General features: G+C 34.3%; 1 protein-coding gene across 1 annotated transcript; it reads right to left on the bottom strand.

The window, feature by feature from the left end:
- Positions 1-9,783: 9,783 nt before the first annotated feature.
- On the bottom strand, positions 9,784-17,420 carry LOC134244779 (mucin-2-like). Its single transcript, XM_062727020.1, has 10 exons — positions 15,218-17,420; positions 14,849-14,940; positions 12,955-13,070; positions 11,548-11,640; positions 11,218-11,417; positions 10,932-11,109; positions 10,599-10,766; positions 10,324-10,456; positions 10,105-10,236; positions 9,784-9,885 (listed from the first exon to the last, which is right to left on the bottom strand). The coding sequence occupies exons 1-10, from the start codon at positions 17,418-17,420 to the stop codon at positions 9,784-9,786; spliced, it is 3,417 nt and encodes a 1,138-aa protein (XP_062583004.1).
- Between the last annotated feature and the right edge of the window lie 5,097 nt (positions 17,421-22,517).

Below are 22,517 nucleotides of genomic sequence, written 5' to 3'. Positions count from 1 at the left end.
TTTATTTATATTGCTTTGAAGACAGTCAAAAATTAAAAAAAAACGAATCACATGCAGATACCTTGGATCTTTATCACGTGATAATGCCCTTGGTTTCTGCAGAATAGGCTAATGACTCGCTGAGCTGACCACGTGACCTTACACATTCCATTACAATTAGGCAAGGCGTGGATCTGAGAATTTTCACAATTAACCAACGTAAATGTTTCCGAAAACCTCCAAACAAATTATCGCATTAAATACATAAATACAATTATTATTCTAATAATTGTTGTTCCTTGTATCATTCGCAGCTGTAACATATTCAAAAGAATTTTTACTAGTTGAAGAGTTTTTCATTTTTTTTAACCATGGACTTTAAACCACGTCATTACTATCTTGAAAATCATAATCTCCTTTTATCACTAAAATGTAGTTACATGTCAAATAATGGAGGAAATACCGGTATTAATATAATATCCGAGCAATGTTAATAAATAACAATATTGAGTAATACATGTAAGTATGGAAGAAAACTAATTTCAGAGAAAATGACATATCGAAAAGTATTGTTTATTGAGCCAGCAAGTAAGCAAAGTCAGACGAGGAGTATTTAGATATCTAACAGCAGTTATTCACTGACCTGTCAATGTGGGAATGAACATGTTCCTTACGGTATTTTTAATTGTAAAAGTAGAACAAAACAGCAGTTAAATCACTGACCTGTATTTAAACTACATCCTAATATTTAACTATTTATCATGACTAGAACAAAACAGCAGTTAAATCACTGACCTGTATTTACACTACATACTTAGTGAGTATCAAAATATTTATCGTGGGAATAACAAAACAGCAGTTAAATCGCTGACCTGCATTTAAATTACATCCTAATATCTTACTAATTTTTACGAGTAGAACAAAACAGCAGTTAAATCACTGACCTGTATTTAAACTACATCACAGTATCTAACTATTTATCATGAATAGAACAGAACTGCAGTTAAACACCGACTCGCAATTAAACTACATTCTAGAATCGAACTAATGGGGGTAGAACAAACACAGCAATTAAATGCTAGATTATTATTATTATTATTATTATTATTATTTTTATTCATTTATAATTATTTATTTATTTTTTATTCATTTATTTATTTTTTTTTTTTAAGTGGAACAAAACAATAATTAACATTGACCAATATTTGATCTTCGGACCTATATTGTGTTCTCTCCATTTGAGATCAACGTACAATTAAATTACTGTACATACTTTAGTTCCACAAAACAGGTATAATAAATTGATATTGAGAGAATTATGAAGATTGAAAAAGAATCATGCGGAGAGTGCTCATGAGTAGGACACACGGTCAGATATCATTCTACTTATTACAACCTTGAATTATTTCACTTTATATCTATGCGAGTGTTTATTTTATTTATTTATTTATTTTTTTTTTATTTTTTTTTTTTTTTTAACCAGTTTTAAGAGTATCTTCCAAATTGTAATTTTTCAAAAATTTGTATCAGAAATTCAACAAATATAAACAACCCCAAAATATTTGCATAACAGCCCTTTCTCTTGGAACTGTCGGACCCAAGAGGTTGTATCCATTAATTCCATGAAGTATGCCCTTTTCATGGAGGAATCTACCATACTTCTATTCCAAAAAGTATAAAGAAGTTTTACACGATGAAGGTTAATTCATTATGTTCCTAAGCGTTTTGAATAGAGTGTAACATTCCTAGATTATACTAAATTCACCATGTAATATTGTGTCAATTGAAAAGTTGGTTCTAAAGTTCAGAATTTATTGTAAGTCTAAAAATCTAAATTTCACAAATTTGGAACAAATTTCGTAGATAGAATACAAAACTGAATAACACAATAATGTTCCTAGATTGCCTTCCTTACAAACTCACAAATCGGTTCTTTGACAACTCTGCCTACTTTCAAACTGACCGGCCAATTAAAATTAAGGATAGAAAATTTCATGAGCATAGGGAATCCGTAAGACATTAATTTACCACACTGTTAGGTAGAGCTAAGCATAGCAAATTCAAAGAACGCAATCCTAGGATCTAACCATAAATTTAATAACAAGAATGAGTTTATAACATTGCTATCGTCAGACAGGAAAGAGATGTCAAGAATGAAATACTGCCACCATGTGCAAAAATGCCCTTCCTAAACATCAAAAGAAAACGATTATCTTTCAACTACAGATGTCAAACAAGACTGAAACTTAATAGAACATTTATATAAATAAATGGTTGAGAAAATTTTACATGGGGTTAATTAATGCAAATCAATATTTAAAGATAAAGACCGCAGAAACGTACAATGTACAACATGAGCTAGTAAATCAAAACAATGTCTTTCATTATGCTGTCTATTAGAAACATTTTAAAATAATTTATTATAATTATTATTATTATTATTGTATTCTAGCCTGACAATGCTTAATTTCCGAAAAGGGACATAAATTGAAAATCCTTTCATTTAATGTACTGACCGTGCATGGGGTCTGTACTAATTTATAAAAATAAATTAAACCTATATTTACTAGCTATATAGGGAACTTATTTAAAATATTATGGAGGGAGGGATCTTCGTATATTATTTACTTGCTGACTCGCCTGTAAATGTTTTATTCGAAACCAAATTGAATGCTCTAGCTGGTATGGATGCTTTGTGAACCAACGGTAGTGGGTATCCTGGTTACCCGGCTGATTTGGAGCACACCTGTAGCAGCACTGCAAGCAGTTTAGCTAGCAAACATATGGATCTTATACCGGCTGATAGCATGAAAGTTGTTGGTAAAGTCAAAATGTATTTAGAAAACACTAGTGGACGGGCTGGTTTAGGACATTATCCATCGGCGGTGCGGATCTTATGCAATTTGTTAGATAGAACCGCTCGCTGAGTCAATATTTGTTAAACAGTTCAAACCTGTGTCATTAACATTCATGGCATCCGGCACAATTCTGCTAGGCTCTCTGGGCTATTAACAGTTATAGCTACGCTTCCTCTTCACTCGGGCTGCTAGGATGTAGCAAATTTGCACACTGGCAAATTCATCAAAAGGCATCTGCAACTTAAACATGAAAATTATATGAATACTTTTAAGTCTAAGGTGTCATTTAAAGAAAGGACGCCAAAAACCAACAACTGAGTTGTAAACAAAGTGATACATCATGTACATTATCATGCTCATAGAAACACTAAATGTAGCAACATTGAACAGAAAGAGTAAATTTCCTCCTGTAGACTAACCGTTATAGCAAATATATATTGTATTACAATCATACTGATAATAATCGATTAATTCTCTGCTGAGAGGATTCGCTTTGACGAAATTCTACATATTCCATGATTCTACCAATTTTATCAAATAGCAAATTAGAGAAATGTCGATAAATCAGAATAAATATGTTAACTCCATCACAAAAGAATAAAATGTCACATGTATAGGAGATACCACTATTTGTAACACGTACATTGTAGCAACTAAGAAGTATTGTGATACTCTTTCTTGCAATGGACTGCAATGAACATGAAATGAAGTTGCCACTATGTTTAGATGTAATAGGGCATATCTACTTTAAAACCAAACAGTGAAAGTATGGATAACTTCGACCCATATGCATACATATAAACTCCGCACAAAACATGAACATCAAGCGTACGGATAACTCTACACTAAATGAAATCCTGCCACATTAGACGCAAATGTCATAAAGTGCAAACAAATGGATAACTACCTCTTATTGGTATATATGTAAAATCTACAAGGATACCAGGAACAAACTCCTTGAACATAGGTATGCCAATGCACAACGAATTAAAGCCATTGATCTTGAGAAATTTCATTTCTTCGACCACAATTAACTTAAAAAATCTCCAAATCAAAAAATATAACACGACATAAACTGTTACTGGTACAAAGAAACCCTTAGCCTTGTTCTTATCTTATACATGTGGATAGGTACAAATAAATAATGAACCCTAGACTCCCACACAATAAGAACATATACGCGGCTTACTCTGTGCTATTGATAAACACCGTGCGTAGGCACAGATAAACTTTGTACCCAAAACTCCCACACAATAAGTACATATATGCGGCCTACTCTGTACTATTGCTTAAAACTGTGGGTAGGCACAGATAAACTTGTACCCAAAAACTCCCACACAATTAGTACATATTATATATGCGGCATACTCTGTACTATTGCTAACTGAAAACAATACTAAAATCGTGTAAAACATACCAAAATGATAGAATCTTGATTATAATGTTTACCTGTTACCCAACAATCACTTTATATATCTTGTCGCCTTACGATATGTGCAAATTAATGAAAAATTTAATTCAACTAAACACTGGGTAACGTATCAACAATTACTTAAGTGAAGCACACAGTGCAATCGCAATTGAACTTCCTCAAACAATCATTAGCAATAAAACAATATAGAACTTATAAATCCAATGTTTATCCCTAGGTACAAACCATAAACATAAGCACAGTTTAGAAACTTGATAGACAAAACCATTTAATCAAGTGCGACTGGTGAAAAAAAACATGAAGGAAGACTACAATTCTGTACTATTATTTAATACTTGGATAGATAGGTACATAACAACTTTGAACCTAAACTCCCACACAATAAGTACATATATGCGGCCTACTCCGTACCAATGTTAAACATGGGTAGGCACAGATAAACTTTGTACCTAAAAACTCCCATACAATGAGTACATATATGCGGCCTTAACTCTGTACCATTGTTAAACATGGGTAAGCACAGATAAACTTTGCACCTAGACTCCCATACAATGAGTACATATATGCGGCCTACTCCGTACCATTGTTAAACATGGGTAGGCACAGATAAACTTTGCACCTAGACTCCCATACACTGAGTACATATATGCGGCCTACTCCGTACCATTGTTAAACATGGGTAGGCACAGATAAACTTTGCACCTAGACTCCCATACAATGAGTACTTATATGCGGCCTACTCCGTACCATTGTTAAACATGGGTAAGCACAGATAAACTTTGCACCTAGACTCCCATACAATGAGTACTTATATGCGGCCTACTCCGTACCATTGTTAAACATGGGTAAGCACAGATAAACTTTGCACCTAGACTCCCATACAATGAGTACTTATATGCGGCCTACTCCGTACCATTGTTAAACATGGGTAAGCACAGATAAACTTTGCACCTAGACTCCCATACAATGAGTACTTATATGCGGCCTACTCTGTACTATTGCTTAACACGTGGGTAGGTTCATATGTTGACTGTGTACCTCTACTTCCAAACGATAAGTACATAAGACCTAAACGTCATACCGATTGTAATTAATAATAATCAGACAGAATATATACTTTGACTTCTAGTTTCCTACCTATATTGTACGAAAGAATAAACAATAAAGAAACGAGATAATACTAAACAATGCCCAGATAAATAACTGCTTCATAAGACGAAACCATTATCATTATGAGCCACCTGGTCCTGAATATGTCTCGTCAGTAACAAGTTCACCAAACATGCATGCATGATTCTAAATATTTCGAACACTGATTTTATTGCCTAACAGCAAACAGCCATCAAGTCATCAGCTAGCCTTTAACGAACAGCACTGACTGACAGAGCAATTAATTCTCTCTTATGGCCTTGAAACTTGGTAGCCTACCACAAACATAAGCACCCCAGTGTGCAATTCATGTAGAATGAGACAAAAAGTTATACTGGCCTTAATAAGCTTGGCGATTGAATAACTGCATCCCTTATACTTCAAAGGAACTTCCGCATAGGTTGGTCGTGCGAGGGGGTGCAGCACAGATTTACACCATCAGGACCCAGATAGTTTAGGTCATGCCAGAAACCTCTATGACGCCAAAATTGGATTCCCGGCAAAGAATGGGTCCTGATCTCCAATTGTATATTTATTTTTACTTCTTTGACATTAAAGCCTTCTTCAAAATAGAGGTGCTTCATGTTAGCGCGGTGGTGAGCGCGCGAGTGTGAATGACTCGCTGAGCTGACCACGTGACCTTACACATTCCATTACAATTAGGCAAGGCGTGGATCTGAGAATTTTCACAATTAACCAACGTAAATGTTTCCGAAAACCTCCAAACAAATTATCGCATTAAATACATAAATACAATTATTATTCTAATAATTGTTGTTCCTTGTATCATTCGCAGCTGTAACATATTCAAAAGAATTTTTACTAGTTGAAGAGTTTTTCATTTTTTTTAACCATGGACTTTAAACCACGTCATTACTATCTTGAAAATCATAATCTCCTTTTATATCTATATAGTACCTTTTGTAAACTCTTTTTATATAGTCAAAATTATCAAATATCTTGATGAGAAATCACAATGAAATTGAAACATTATAACAACAATTAATATTTAATTTAAAGCAGATTTTACCTATGATTTTCTACATGTTATCAATGAAGAATTATTTTACTGTATTACAAAAATAACTTCTCACTTCCCATGTGCACTATCTTACACAACCACAAGAAGATCGGCCGTAGCAGCGGCGACCGATAATAATGGGTCTTTACGTTTACTCTAATGGGCCTCCGTACCCGTAACCATGCAGACAGAAATAGCCTTTTTCTTGTTTAATTCCATAAATCCTTTCCAGTCCGAGTTGACAATTGTAACAAGCATCAATTTGTGCACTTTAATGAGGGATAAATGAGATTCAAACAAGCTTCAATACCCAGTAATCATCGGTTGATATGTTAAAAATGCAACTTCCGTTTATAAAAAAGAGTGCTAGCATTATTAAACGCAAAGGTAGAAAATTCATTAAAATTCAAAACATGCAAGCATGAGAGTTTTTGATCATTTTAATTAATACCCACCATGACTTGCGGTTCAAACACCTTGCATGGTATCGGATGAAATTGAGGGTATCTACGACAGGAAATACATGTATAGCGTAATTTCACTATAATAGTGAGATACCACTATTACAGCGGAATTTACGTTTTCCCCCAATCTGTTTAATGTTATTCCTAACCATGCATATGGGGTATAAAGCATTTGAAGAAAGTCATCTGAAAAAGACCGTAGTCAGCCCGACATTTATCTCAGCAAAAAAAACGCTCCTGTCCATTAATTGCATTACTATATGTGTCATCATGTTGAAACTTGATTAATTTTCATATTATAGTGAATCCCAATGCAATATATTACAATCGATGTTGGTATCTCAGTCATACATTTCGGGAACAAAGCAGGACAATAACTAAATTTGCAAGCTACATTTTTAATAATATTCGACATAACATCTCGGAAATCAGCTTATTTAAATTTCTTGAAAGTAGTATAACGAAGATTGACATCGTCCACGAACATTTCGAACAATCCTCGTTTGATCGTAAAGATGTGAGAGTTCATTCATCTAGTCTTTGAGACTACGAAAATATATTTATAAAAAAATACTGGAAAATATTTACACCAACAGTTGTCGATCCTCTTTGCCGTCACTATATTACGGGGCAAATTAAGAAGTTAACGACGGTGATAGGATTCACGTACCCTAGGCTTTGTACTGCTACTGATTGTCGTAGTCTTTTCAACTGTTCTCTGTTGTAGACGAGGCCATGAGGGTATTAAAAAATTTAGGTGAAATAGTAGTTTACAATAAATTTATTTACTTAGTAGCACTTAACAATCGTCGTCTGAGAATCGATAAAATATATTCTGGAAAAATTGTTTCTGCTATCATTTTAAAAAATGTTATGAATCTTTGCCTCCGGTATTTCTAATTTCACTTTCAACTTATAGAATTAATAAATAGCTCTATATCAGTACAACAATTTCATTCCTTTCACACGTTTTAAAATTTTTAAACATTTTTGCAAGAGACACGACGATAAATCTACATTAGTGTTGGACTTCCTGTCCGGGACCGGTGGGATACAAGACATAGATCTCATCTACCCTAAATCTACAAGGTTCAATCCAAGTAGTTTAGATGAAGATGCAGTCGTAAATATTCTAGTAACATTGTTTTCTAAATCAAAAAATGAGTTTCTGTATAGTGCTTTATTATTGTTTCAGGAATAATATGCAATGAAAGACATGAAGATAACGAACAGTATATATTCAATATCAAAGTCCATAAAACGATACAAAAATAGGAGCAGAGCAAACACGGACCTCCAAAACATCAGAGGTGGGATCAGGTGCCATGGAGGAGTGAGCATCCCCTGCTGACCGGTATGTAATAAAGATTCTGTGAAAATCTCATCAAATTTCATTCTGTGGTATTAGAGGAGTTGCGGATACGAGATGGGTACTCCAAAGCGTAGCAGACGGACGGACGTACAGACAGACAGATGGACATCCTAATTGCTACATACCCTCTCACTTTTCAAGCAGGGGTATATAAATATATAAATGTTGAATTATTGGCAACATGGAAAATTTTCTTCTTATTGTATAGTTGTTTGAAGACGAATATCTCGACAACTTTGTATATCAAATAAGTTTTCATGTGTAAAATTGTAAAGACAATCAGTAAGATGCGGGGTGAATTATTTTAAAAGGTTTATATGCTCCTTAGTTCATATAACGTTGCTTCTTGCCCCTGTAAGCAAAGACAGAACACTTGTATAAGAACAAATAATGTTTTTATTCAGTAAATGACAAGATATATGTATAGAAAACAAGGGTTTATTCACAAAAGTCATAAAGTATACGTAGGGATTTGAAAATTCTATACAGAAAAAATGCCTCAGAAAAAGTGAGTCTATAATTTGTCAAGTATAATTAAGATTAAGGTCAGATGTAGAATTAGAAATAGCAGATCCTGTACATGTAATTAGAACTATAGAAATATATTTATGGAGTAATAATATTTATATTTTATATGATATATCTAATCATAGATATTATTTAATTTTTTTCAAATACATGTACTTAATTATAATATTTGATTTTATGCTTTTATTCAAATCATCACTAATGTGTCCTTTGATATGCGACACGAAAGTTATTTTCAATTTATGCAATTATATTAACATTTCAACTTTGCATAGTTTTTGCAATAGGACGTAATCAACAACTTCAAAATTTCTGTTGAGGTTGACTTCATGGTCACTGATTATAATGAATTAACATTTTTCTGATGGATTCAATAGAATACAGAAAATATAGAAGATATTTTTTCATTGATACTTTAATGATTGCATGAATGTTGTTCATTAAGTTCGTTAAAAATACATACAAAAATATAATCACTTTTTTGATCGACGGATGCGTCGTAATACATGTATGTGTATAACTTAAGCACGCTGATATACAAAGATTTTATAAAACTTTATTATCCAAGACTGTAATCATGCATACCGTTCAAAACATGCAGTTCAAGTACGCATCTGTGTCTAAAAACTAAATCGGTTGCCCATCTTAATACATTTTTGTAACGGTTTTCCCTACTGCAGCATGCTAGAGGTTCATAGCGAGATACTTTTGACTTGGTGCCGCGTAACCGAGGTACCGGTATATAAGGAGCGTATGGATGTTAACCGAGGCTCTTCCCCTGCCTATGATCTCATTAAGAAAGTATGGCTAAGTTTAACGAAGTCGCTATTTAAAATAACATTTAAATTAAGAATTTTTAAATTTTCCCCATTTGATTATTAGATTTTATTTCTGCAAATTTCAAGAATCCCCATAATTTGGGTTAGACAAAAATACCTCTATCTGACATATTTTTCTATGTAAAATTACGGTATGTACTGCTATATCTGGCTATAGGGACGTTGTTGTGTCTGCGGTCTGTAGTATGGACTGTCCAGGTCATTCACTGGATTATTGAAAACTTGAGGCCTCTTTATAGAGAACTGAAATTACACATAAAAAGTTAAAAACACAATGATAATGCAAAATAATAAGACTCTCATCCTACAAAATAATTCATCTCTAAATAGGAAATTGTCTGGGAAATTAATAAAACCTTCACTTGAAATAAGAAAATTTCAGTGTTAAAGTATCAAATGTATGCCATTATGAGGAACTCCTCAGAGCATTGACAGCATTGTTGACAACTTGTTCCTACTCACATCTTTAAATGTACCAATATTTCCTACTGCCCCTGGATCACTCAAATAAGGACTTTGGGGGAAAGACAGTGTTTTCTTTGGTACGTACATATCAGAAATATACTTTCTTTGACGTCCAAATTGCTCATACACCTAAGAAACAAACTATTTCTACAGTATTCTATCCATGTTTTGTATAGCAATTTCCTGAAAACTAACACAATAAGAAGACTAGTATACCTTGTTTGTAACACCTAGAGCTCCAGAATATTTGTATGGCTCTGGATATTCTACCATGGATATCTCGGAATTCAGCTCATTAAGTTCAAATCTATTCTTTAAAACATCTGTTTCACATTCTGCAAATTTTCCCCTAAAAACAAAACAGTACATCTTTGTGGAATGGTTCTTTTATTAAATGTGAACACAAGTAAATTATTCTGGTTTGTTCAATACCACAACATAAGATAATTTTAATGCATGTGAAGGAGAGAACATAGAAACATTTTTGTTACCTGTCAGTCTTTTCGTGCTTAGAGATACGTCTGCAGCAGACTGTAAGTAGAATTATGAGAACCAATCCTCCAACGATACCGACAGACAGGCCAACAACGTATTCAAATCTCCCAGTCCTCTCTTCACATTCGGGTCCGTAATAAATCGTCATTAAACTCTTTTGACAACTGTTTAACAAGAATCAAATAAATAATCAAAGGAGGCAAGAGAAAGTCATCATAACAAAATAAGCATTCAGATTCATGGAAGTTTTCACTCGTACACCAGAATCTTAAGACTGTTGCAAAAAATGTTAAATGATTTCAAAACAGGATGCTGCCAAAAACAAAAACCTGCAAGCAGTCTGCTGGACTACGGTGTCAAAATAACAGTGTCCATTGTTCCTACAGGTCAATCCCGTAGAGGTACATTTATGGACACATTCAGCGGTGTAGTTTGATGCAGTAGGCGTACAGTCGTATCCCGGAAAACAAAGTTTTTCAACAGGAATAGCATCACACTCAGTTTTACCTTGTAAAAGACGTTATGGAAGTTAAAGTGAATCAGTTCATACACAAACATAAACACCTGCACAGACTCACAGTCATAAAGAGAGAAAGAAAGGGAGAGAGAGAGAACCTTCTGTTTGGTTGCGTAGACTTGATATAATGTCATCCAGGTCATTTAAGACTTTTCCAGCAGTTGTATTCAGTTTGGTCAGATTGGATTGTATGCTGTCTGTCACTGCCTGTCCAAGATTTACCAAACTCAGTTGTTTACCTCTCAAGTCTGCCACGCTAATGTCAACGTCTATTTTAACAGATGTATTTACCCTTTGTCTACAGAAGAAAGGGGATATAAAAAATGTCGGATTTTAGAGAAGTATGCAGTACATATTTTTTTCAAAAATATATGTCAAATATTAAGGTAGAGTGGATTTTGGCCAAACACAAAAAAAACTATGCATACTCTAAAGTCTGGTTTCCATCAGTATTGCTGTTATCATCTATAAGATGTCTATTTCGTTTTTCCCTCCTCCTGGGGTTTGTTAATGGAGAAATTCTACAAAGTGCAAAAAGTGCAATACGAAAATCGTTAATCTGTGATTATGAAATATTAAAACCTAAGCGTGTATAGTAAATATATCAAAAATAATCTATTCGAACGTATGAATTGTCACTGTGAAATATATCAATGAGTTACCTAATATCATCTATCACGTCTTCGAACCCAAGGAATATATATTCTTTCATCTATAAAGAATTCATACATAAATTCATACTTCCTTTGCATTATTTGTATGCCTTATAATCAACTGTGTTATCACAGATATTATCAGTGATAGGTATGGCAAACCCTTTTGCAATTTATTCGGAAAATAAATTTTATCTTAAAAATACAAAGATATCTCTCACTTTAGAGAGACATCTATTTAAAAAATAGAGATATCTCCCAACTTTAAGAGATATCTCTCATTTTCAAGAGATATCTCTATGAGAAGGAGATATCTCTTTTTATAAGAGATATATTTCTCTAGGTGAAAGAGATATCGCTTTCTCCCCGAAAGATATCTTTTTTGTGAAAAGAGATCTCTCAGAGAGAAATAGATATCTCTTTCACTTAGAGAGATATCTCTTTCACTTTTGGAGAAATCTTTCTAAGTTAAAGAGATATCTCTTAAAGTGAAAGAGATATCTCTCTTAGTTTATCTTAAGAGATATCTCTCAAAGTTAAAGAGATATCTTTCAAAAGTGTCTAAAAGAGATATCTCTCACGCAAAAAGAGATATCTCTTTATTGCAAAGAGATATCCCTTTCATTATTTTTATTTAGATTCCATTTGAAATGACTTCTCCCTTTACCGAAATATATGGCAAGCCCTTTTACTATTTATTCGTAAAATATTTTTTCTTTCAACGTAAGAGATATCTCTTTAGCATAGAGAGATATCTCTTTAGCTTATAGAGATATCTCTTTCACTAACAGAGATATCTTTATACTTTAGAGAGATATCTCTTTAAGCAAAGAGATATCTCTTTTTGTGAGAGACAGACATAAGCTAGAGAGATGTCTCTTTAAGCGAGAGAGATATCTCTTAAAGCGAAGAGATATCTCTTCAACAAGGTTAAAAGAGATATCTTTCTTTGTTAGAGCGATATCTCTTTAGATTTCCAAAAAGAGATATCTTTCTAAGCTAGGGATATCTCTTTTTATGAAAGAGATATCTCTTTTCCAGTCATCCTTAAAATAAAATAATTAATTCTCCCCTTTCAAACGCAGTGGCGGATTTAAGGGGGGGGGGGGCGCACCTGGCGCGTGTCCCCTAAAATTGTCAAAGTTAGCATAAAACATAGTTTTGTAAGGACCTCATTTTTACCCTACAAAACCACTGGAATCCATGAGCTTCCGGGACCCACTGGGGGCCTCAAGGCGGCCCTCAGACCCCCTGCCTAAGTCTTGCGCCCCCCTCCACTTCAATTCATGAATCCGCCCCTGAAACGAAAGCGAAACAAGAAGTAAAGTCTCTCGAATAATTTCGCTAATGGAGGAAAAAAGACTGAGCATGCAATACCCAGAATAATAGATGTACGATGTGGACAGAAATACTTTAAATCCCTTGTTTGAAACCATAAATTACATTGGCAAATTCGTTGATAAATATGCTTAAAGATTAATATTCAAGAAAACGAAAGTAAGCATAAAATCTCAAATACAATGGACCGAATTTTCTCAGCTTATGAAATAATCAACTATTACTCTTTTGAAATCTACTTTAGACAACACTGAATTAGTTTTCATGTTTAATAAAGCTATAGTAATGTAGAATATCATGAATATATCGAAATTTAAAAATTCTTTTATGTACTTCCATGAATAAAAAGCCTACTTCCGGTAAAGAGAGAAGTCATTTCAAAAGGAATTTACATAAAAATAATGAAGAGAGATATTTCTTCGCAATAAAGAGATATCTCTTTTAGCTTGAGAGATATCTCTTGTAGACACTTTTGAAAGATATCTCTTTCACTTTGAGAGATATCTCTTAAGGTAAAGTTAGAGAGGTATCTCTTTTACTTTAAGAGATATCTCATTAACTTGGAAAGATATCTCTCTAGGTGAAAGAGATATCTCTCCAGGTGAAAGATCTATCTCTTTAACGTTCAGAGATATCACTTTTCACAAGAGATATTTCTCAAGGAGAAAGAGATATCTGTTTAAGTGGAAGAGATATCTCTCTTATAAAAAGAGATATCTCTCTAAGTATAAAAAATATCTCTCTAACTTTAAGAGATATCTCTTTCTTATAGAGATATCTCTTAAAAATAAGAGATATCTCTTTAAGTTGGGAGATATCTCTATTTTGTAAGAGATATCTCTCTGTAATTTTCAGATAAAATTTATTTTCCGAATAAATAGCAAAAGGGCTTGCCATAGAAATAAGCATTTTATTCATGGAAGTACATTAAAGTATTTTTACACTTCGACATATTCATGATTTTCTACATTATAGCTTTACTAAACAAGACAAGTAATGCAGTGTTGTCTAGATTTCAAATTAGTAATATTTGATATTTCATAAGATGAAAAAATTTGATCCATTGCATCTGAAATTTTATGCTTACTTTCGTTTTCCTGAATAATAAAGTTTTAGCATTTTTATCAACGAAGTTGCCATTATTGTTTGTTGTTTTAAACAAGGGATTTATAGCATTTTTGTCTACATAGCACATATATTATTCTGGGTATTGCATGCTCCTCGAAGTCTTTTTTTTTATAACAGCGAAATTATTCCACAACACTTTACTTCCTGTTTCGCTTTTGTTTTAAAAGGGAGAACTAATCATTTTAATTTAAGGATGACTGGAAAAGAGATATCTCTTTCATTTTACGAGATATCTCTTTAGCTCAGAAAGATATCTCTTTTTGAAAATCTTTTAAGCAATATCTCTCTAATTAAAACAGATATCTCTTTTAACCTGGTTAAAGAGATATCTCTCTCGCTTAAAGAGAAATCTCTCTCGATTAAAGAGATATCTCTCTAGCTTATAAAGATATCTCTCTGAGAAAAAAGAGATATCTCTCTTAGTAAAAGAGATATCTCTCTCAATAAAAAAAGAAATCTGTTTTGTTTAAAGAGATATCTCTCTAAGCTAAAAAGATATATTTCTTTGCTAGAGAGATATCTCTCTTATTGAAAGAAAATTTTTATTTCACAAATAAACAGTAAAAGGGCTTGCCATACATAGACCCTACTATATCAAAACAACATGTACCTGATCTTCCAAGGATTCCGTGAAGTTTGGATCACCAAAAACGTTACCGCTAAACATAAAAATGAAATGAATCTGGAAAACTGCTCCTGCAACTAGAAAAAATAAGTATAAAGTTCATCTAAAAAGTGTTCTTTTTTATTTTAATATTTCCGGCCGATGAAGAAAAAACAAGTTTTAGACAAAATTTGTTTTTGTTTGCAAATGTGTCATAATGTCATAATCAAAAAAAAAAAAAAAAAAAAAAAAAAAAAAATCTTCATATTTTAATGAATCTAAAATTAAAACCTATCCGGGTTTTCTAAAAAGAATTTTATTATTAAGTCTTCTAAGTCTATTAGAAGACTTCGTCTGAAAAAAATTAAATCTTACCAATGATGGGTTCTACGGGAAATTCGTTATTCCCAGGACCTCCTTGAGATATAGTATCACTTGTTGTTACTACTGTTAGAGTTGTTGTTTCACCTTTTGTGAAATCATCACTTGTATTTGTTATAGGAGAGGAAGCATCACTTGTTTTTATTGTATAAGATGTAGATGCAGTTGATGATGCTGTTGTAGAAAATGAAGCATCACTTGATTTTGTTGTTGGAGATGTTGTAGATACAGTTGATGATGCTGTTGTAGCAGACGAAGAATCACTTGATTTTGTTGTTGGAGATGTTGTAGATGCAGTGGATGATGTTGTTGTAGAAGACGAAGCATCACTTGATTTTGTTGTAGGAGATGTTGTAGATACAGTGGATGATGCTGTTGTAGAAGACGAAGCATCACTTGATTTTGTTGTAGGAGTTGTTGTAAATACAGTTGGTGATGCTGTTGAAGAAGACGAAGCATCACTTGATTTTGTTGTAGAAGATGTTGTAAATACAGTTGATGATGCTGTTGAAGAAGACGAAGCATCACTTGATTTTGTTGTAGAAGATGTTGTAGATACTGTTGATGATGCTGTTGTAGAAGACGAACTATCACTTGATTTTGTTGTAGGAGTTGTTGTAGATACAGTTGATGATGCTGTTGTAGAAGACGAACCATCACTTGATTTTGTTGTAGGAGATGTTGTAGATACAGTTGGTGATGCTGTTGTAGAAAACGAAGCATCACTTGATTTTGTTGTAGTAGTTGTTGTAGATACAGTTGATGATGCTGTTGTAGCAGACGAAGAATCACTTGATTTTGTTGTTGGAGATGTTGTAGATGCAGTGGATGATGTTGTTGTAGAAGACGAAGCATCACTTGTTTTTGTTGTAGAAGATGTTGTAGATACAGTGGATGATGCTGTTGTAGAAGACGAGGCATCACTTGATTTTGTTGTAGGAGATGTTGTAGATACAGTTGGTGATGCTGTTGTAGAAGACGAAGCATCACTTGATTTTGTTGTAGGAGATGTTGTAGATGCAGTGGATGATGCTGTTGTAGCAGACGAAGAATCACTTGATTTTGTTGTTGGAGATGTTGTAGATGCAGTGGATGATGTTGTTGTAGAAGACGAAGCATCACTTGTTTTTGTTGTAGGAGATGTTGTAGATACAGTGGATGATGCTGTTGTAGAAGACGAGGCATCACTTGATTTTGTTGTAGGAGATGTTGTAGATACAGTTGGTGATGCTGTTGTAGAAGACGAAGCATCACTTGATTTTGTTGTAGGAGATGTTGTAGATACAGTGGATGATGTTGTTGTAGAAGACGAAGCATCACTTGATTTTGTTGTAGGAGATGTTGTAGATACAGTTGGTGATGCTGTTGTAGAAAACGAAGCATCACTTGTTTTTGTTGTAAGGGATGTTGTCGATACAGTTGGAGATGCTGTTGTAGAAGACGAAGCATCACTTGATTTTATTGTAGGAGTTGTTGTAAATACAGTTGGTGATGCTGTTGTAGAGGACGAAACATCACTTGATTTTGTTGTAGGAGTTATTGTAGATATAGTCGGTGATGCTGTTGTAGAAGACGAAGCATCACTTGATTTTGTTGTAGGAGATGTTGTAGATATAGTCGGTAATGCTGTTGTAGAAGACGAAGAATCACTTGATTTTGTTGAAGGAGATGTTGTAGATACAGTTGATGATGCTGTTGTAGAAGACAAAGCATCACTTGATTTTGTTGTAGGAGTTGTTGTAAATACAGTTGGTGATGCTGTTGAAGAAGACGAAGCATCACTTGTTTTTGTTGTAGAAGATGTTGTAGATACAGTTGGTGATGCTGTTGTAGAAGACGAACCATCACTTGATTTTGTTGTAGGAGTTGTTGTAAATACAGTTGGTGATGCTGTTGAAAAAGACGAAGCATCACTTGATTTTGTTGTAGAAGATGTTGTAGATACAGTTGATGATGCTGTTGTAGAAGACGAAGCATCACTTGTTTTTGTTGTAGGAGTTGTTGTTAATACAGTTGGTGATGCTGTTGAAGAAGACGAAGCATCACTTGATTTTGTTGTAGGAGATGTTGTAGATACAGTTGGTGATGCTGTTGTAGACGACGAAGCATCACTTGTTTTTGATGTAGGAGACGTAGTTACAGTTGATGATGCTGTTGTAGGAGGTGTACCACTACTTAGAGAATCGTGATCACTCATGATTTCTGCCGCTCGTGGCCTTAAGGTCGGGAACGCTGGAAAACTCTTTGTTTCTGTTTTATAGAAAATGACATTCGAAATTTTGTATAAATGCTTTTAATTTCTTTTTAGGATTTCATTTGACTTTCTTTTAGAGAAAGGATGACTGCGCTTAACGCCGTGCTTTTGGGTCTTTTTTCAGTCGCTCCTGTTGCTTTTAAATCTTAACCTTGTTTCACTTTTAAATATTCACTACAGAAGTCCGTCAATTTGACATCCAATTTAAATGTTAAAATCAATTTTAGACTGCAATACAATATTTAATTTCATGTTTTTGTCCTAAAGGTTTTCCAAATACAGATAATGTACACAGTTATCTGCCCCTGATTGAACATAATATAATTATGTATGAAAGGTGGGGCTTAAATCGTAAGAATGAGTTAAAATTAAGACTGGATAAATAACAATGACGTATCAAAAAATACGAGATCTTTATTTTCCATCTTCCTATTTATTTTATATGGCACAAGTACATTATTTACTAAGGTTTAACACGTATGAGACCATCCGTGTAAGTAAAGAATATTTTAAATCAAGGGCCGACTGTTATTACCGTCTTCCTTGGAAGACGGTATTGTATAGTTGAAGATTTTTACAGTCTTCGGACTATGCACTTCCTCTTTTTAGTGATTGGTAGAAAATGAATGATGAGAAAATTTTCAATTATTTCATTGGTTGAAATGCTGTTCAAGGCAAGGGAGATAACTTTCTGATGATCTAATTTTCGTACGACTTAACAATTTTGCAAGATTTTCAATCTTATAAAAATGACAAAACGAACAACAAAATCAGCAGTAATTAATTCCTAATAACATGATTTTTTGTATAGCAATAAATAAAAAGATCTCTTTAATTTCATTATAAGTAAAATTTGATTTTAATTGCTTGCAGGCTTTACAATTTGTTATTATTCTTTTCCCCTTTCTTGTTTGAAGAAGGGAATGGAATCAGCCGAGGTTTGCCGAAAGCTCTGGGCCAGTTTACGGAGATGACCGAGCGACAACCGTGGTAGCGCTAATACCAGTAAAAAGCTAATGTAGAAATACAAAATCAAGAAATTCAAAAGAATTATACGGCCTGATAGTTGTAGATCAGTTCACTGTTTAAGATTGTTGCTAAAGACGGTAAGCTTTTTTAAAAAGCTCTACTTGTAACGTGTTCAAACTCAATGTCCTAGTTAGCCCAAAACATGTCACCTAAAAGTCACGTGACGGAATTTATTATTCACAAAATTACCCGAGGAAAGATTATAATATTCAACGTGTTCCTGCCCTTGGTTACAATAGAGAGAGCAAGTGTAAGAAGAAGCAGTTTTTTTCTCTTTTAAACTATGAGCGCATGTTTGTCTACTGTTCTCCTTTTAACACAACATTACTAATGCATATATACAACTACTGTTAAAAGGAGAACAATAGAAAAACATGCGCTGACTATGAATAAAGTCAATGAAAAAAAGTGAGCGTCCTCATTATCGTACGGAGATTGAAGAAATTGTGTTGACCCCCGCCTAGCTGCAATAATGTAGCCCTCTCCCCTTTTTTTGTTGGGGGGGGGGGGGGCTACAACTTCTTAGGATCTCCGTACTGGTGCAAAGCGGGAGCGATTCACTCTCACACGGATTTCGGCTATTTTATTTATAGCGAGCGCAGCGAGCGTCGCGAAGCGAGCTCAATAGACTAACGTGTAAGAACAGAGGAAATTCGGATTGAAATCTGTACATACGTCAGCCAAATTTCTCTGTGCAACATTCCCAGAATTCCTGCACTACCCAATGTCCTTTTTATAAATAAATAATAACGTAAAGCATAAAGGCTAGATCAGTGTGGAAATCTTTCAAAGAAACAAAAAATAACTCTACAAAGTTTTCCAACCAAAATTGCACTAGGTCTGTAGTTTCAAACAGACGCTCGGCTGTCTCCGTAAGCTCCGACGAGCTCCGTGACGTCGTGTGACGTCACAGCTAGTCTCGTGCGGCTTGATGTTTGAAGTGGCTGATCAATTTTTAGAGTGTTTTTCATGGTACAACTGCGCTCGCCTCAACGGTCACACCGTAAAACATATTATGTCTTACCTTATGTGTACCTGGACTTCCAAAAATGTAGTTATCCCAGACATAAATCGATCCAAAAAATGTAGAGAACAATCCATATATCCGTATTTTTCGTGTATGTCAACATCTCAACTTAAATTTTCCGCCATGTTTACTGACCTTGACAGTTTTTTTTTTTGAAACAGCTAATGAGATTAAAGATCTATAGGGAGCGGATTTCTTTGGAATTACCTTATTCTAAGCCTAAATATCGCTGTTTACGAAAAAATGACACATGGAATGATTTTATTTATCGATGTTTAGTGTTACTATTTATCACAATTATTTAATATGTTTTACGGTGTGACCGTTGGGGCGAGCGCAGTTGTACCATCAAAAACACTTGAGATCAGCCACTTCGAACGTCAAGCCGCACGAGATATCTCGACTACATGTAGCTGTGACGTCATACGACGTCACAAAGCTCGTCGGAGCTTACGGAGACAGCCGAGCGTCTGTTTGAAACTATAGAGCTAGTGCAATTTTTGTCGAAAAACATTGCAGAGTTATTTCTTGTTTCTTTGAAAGATTTCTACAAGCTGAAAGTCTGATATATGCTTTACGTTATTATTTATTTATTTATTCGGCAATATTCGCGCAAAGGACATTGGGTAGTGCAGGAATTCTGGGAATGTTGCACAGAGAAATTTGGCTGACGTATGTACAGATTTCAATCCGAATTTCCTCTGTTCTTACACGTTAGTCTATTGAGCTCGCTTCGCGAGCGTCGCTTCGCGACGCTCGCTGCGCTCGCTAATATGTTTTACGGTGTGACCGTTGGGGCGAGCGCAGTTGTACCATTAAAAACACTTGAGATCAGCCACTTCGAACGTCAAGCCGCACGAGACATCTCGACTAGCTGTGACGTCATACGACGTCACAAAACTCGTCGGAGCTTACGGAGACAGCCGAGCGTCTGTTTGAAACTATAGAACTAGTGCAATTTTTGTCGAAAAACATTGCAGAGTTATTTCTTGTTTCTTTGAAAGATTTCTACAAACTGAAAGTCTGATATATATGCTTTACGTTATTATTTATTTATTTATTCGGCAATATTCGCGCAAAGGACATTGGGTAGTGCAGGAATTCTGGGAATGTTGCACAGAGAAATTTGGCTGACGTATGTACAGATTTCAATCCGAATTTCCTCTGTTCTTACACGTTAGTCTATTGAGCTCGCTTCGCGAGCGTCGCTTCGCGACGCTCGCTGCGCTCGCTATAAATATCGACATTTGCTTTACTGAGTTTTTCTAAATTTCAAGCGCAAGTCTCAGTACGTCACGCGTGAACTGTCATGGCTGCTGAGTTAAGCGAAAAGTAAATACATGTATACAGATTTCATGGATTTATTTTACATGTTTTTCGCGTTTAACGGGCAATATTGTCGACAGTGAATAACAATTTCGTCTTATTAGAGGTAAGTTGAATGTAAAAGCAATTTATTCTGCCTGCAGGCACTCGTATTTAAAAAATTTTTGCACCATTTAATACGGAGATGCTGTGGAATTGTAAAAAAAAAAAAAAATCGGAAGAGGGCTACATTATTGCAGCTAACCCCCGCCATATGAAAAGAGATTTTTACACCTTAAATACGTCCATACTTTAAATTTTTGTGATTAAGTAGAGTTGTAGATAAGCTGTTGATCATTCCTACAATGAAAACAAAAAAGTGCAGTCATCCTTTGATTAAATGTGCTTGTACAGCTGTACTTGTTTTTTATGTGAAGCTGTTGCCTTAAGGATACAAGATAAATAGACTGACCTGATACTAAATCAGAAGAAAGTGATTCGTCTACTGACTCTGTCCACATGACGTTATTTTGATTTGTTAGATGTGCATTCGTAATTTCTATTAAAAATCCCAATATAGCTGAAATAAAAACATTTGAATAAGAATTCACCCAACACGTTGGACTGCGAGTTTATCGTCAACTTTATATGAAAACATACCCGTATGTCCGTTATATATTTTTTCAGACTTTTCTTTTAAATCAAGGAATCATTGTCATGCGCGGATCTAGATGTGTGGGGATGGGGATCCGGACCGTTCCCCAGCAGAGTTATTAAGAGTATACAATAAAGCAAATAAAAACTGACTATAGACAAAACCTGGAAAACGTGAACCCCAACACCACCACCAAGTAATACTTTTTTCACATCTGGGAAATTGAGTTTATTTTTGTTTTATTTTTTTTTCTTTTACATTTCATTAATTAATTTTTTTGTTGGGAAATGTTATGGGTACGCTTAAATTTTTTTTGACGGGGTGGACTCCCAAATATTATAATTATATAGCTCCAAAGCTTTAAACACTAGTAACATAATTCTATTTAGCTTCATTTTCTTTCACTCAGGTTAAGCAAATATATATATGTAATGTAAAACTTGACAAATACAAAAATGAATAGGAATTCTAGTGATTGAATAAGAAGCCCAAGAGTTGTCAGCATCCACCGTCTACTTGATATACGCCAAGAATCCTCGGCATACATTAGATAAACAGAGTAATCCTTACTCAAAATGGTCAAACAATAAATTGGAATCATGTCAGTAGGTATTTGTCAGTACCTTGTTTCTGTTATAAAAATTGATCGTGGTCCAGAACACAACCTTGATTATCCATTTAGCTGGGAGACATAAACACTATGCGCAGGTGATTGTAGGATACATACAACAAGATGTGTTTGTGAAACACTGATGCCCCCGTATAGCGATACAGCGAAGATTAAATATTCTTAAATGCAAATTAAACTCACTGGAAATACAATTCTGAAGTATGAAAGTTAGCCAAGGTTAACGTTTTTTCATAAGTACGGAAATCGTCAAGGTCAAAAGGTCAAGGTAATTGGTATCCAATTAAAGGTCTTGCCACAGAAAATACATATGTGAAATATGGAAGCCCTAGTCCTAACCGTTCAGAGGTAATGGCCAAGGTTAAAGATTTTAAAAAATAACTCAAACTCCAAGGT

The sequence above is a fragment of the Saccostrea cucullata genome, unplaced genomic scaffold (assembly GCF_032062105.1).
Source record: "Saccostrea cucullata isolate Sc308-1 unplaced genomic scaffold, CSIRO_AGI_Scuc_v1 ctg249, whole genome shotgun sequence".
In the NCBI taxonomy this organism is placed as follows: Eukaryota; Metazoa; Mollusca; class Bivalvia; order Ostreida; family Ostreidae; genus Saccostrea; species Saccostrea cuccullata.
This window is presented reverse-complemented; position numbering and strand designations above follow the sequence as displayed.

Excerpts from the sequence above, each read along its gene's own strand:
- LOC134244779 (XM_062727020.1), bottom strand. The coding sequence starts at position 17,420 with ATGAGTGATCACGATTCTCTAAGTAGTGGTACACCTCCTACAACAGCA. Across the intron at positions 11,418-11,547 it reads GATGGAAACCAGACTTTAGA|ACAAAGGGTAAATACATCTG; the intron begins GTATGCATAGTT and ends TTTCTTCTGTAG. Across the intron at positions 10,237-10,323 it reads CTCTAGGTGTTACAAACAAG|GTGTATGAGCAATTTGGACG; the intron begins GTATACTAGTCT and ends TTTGTTTCTTAG.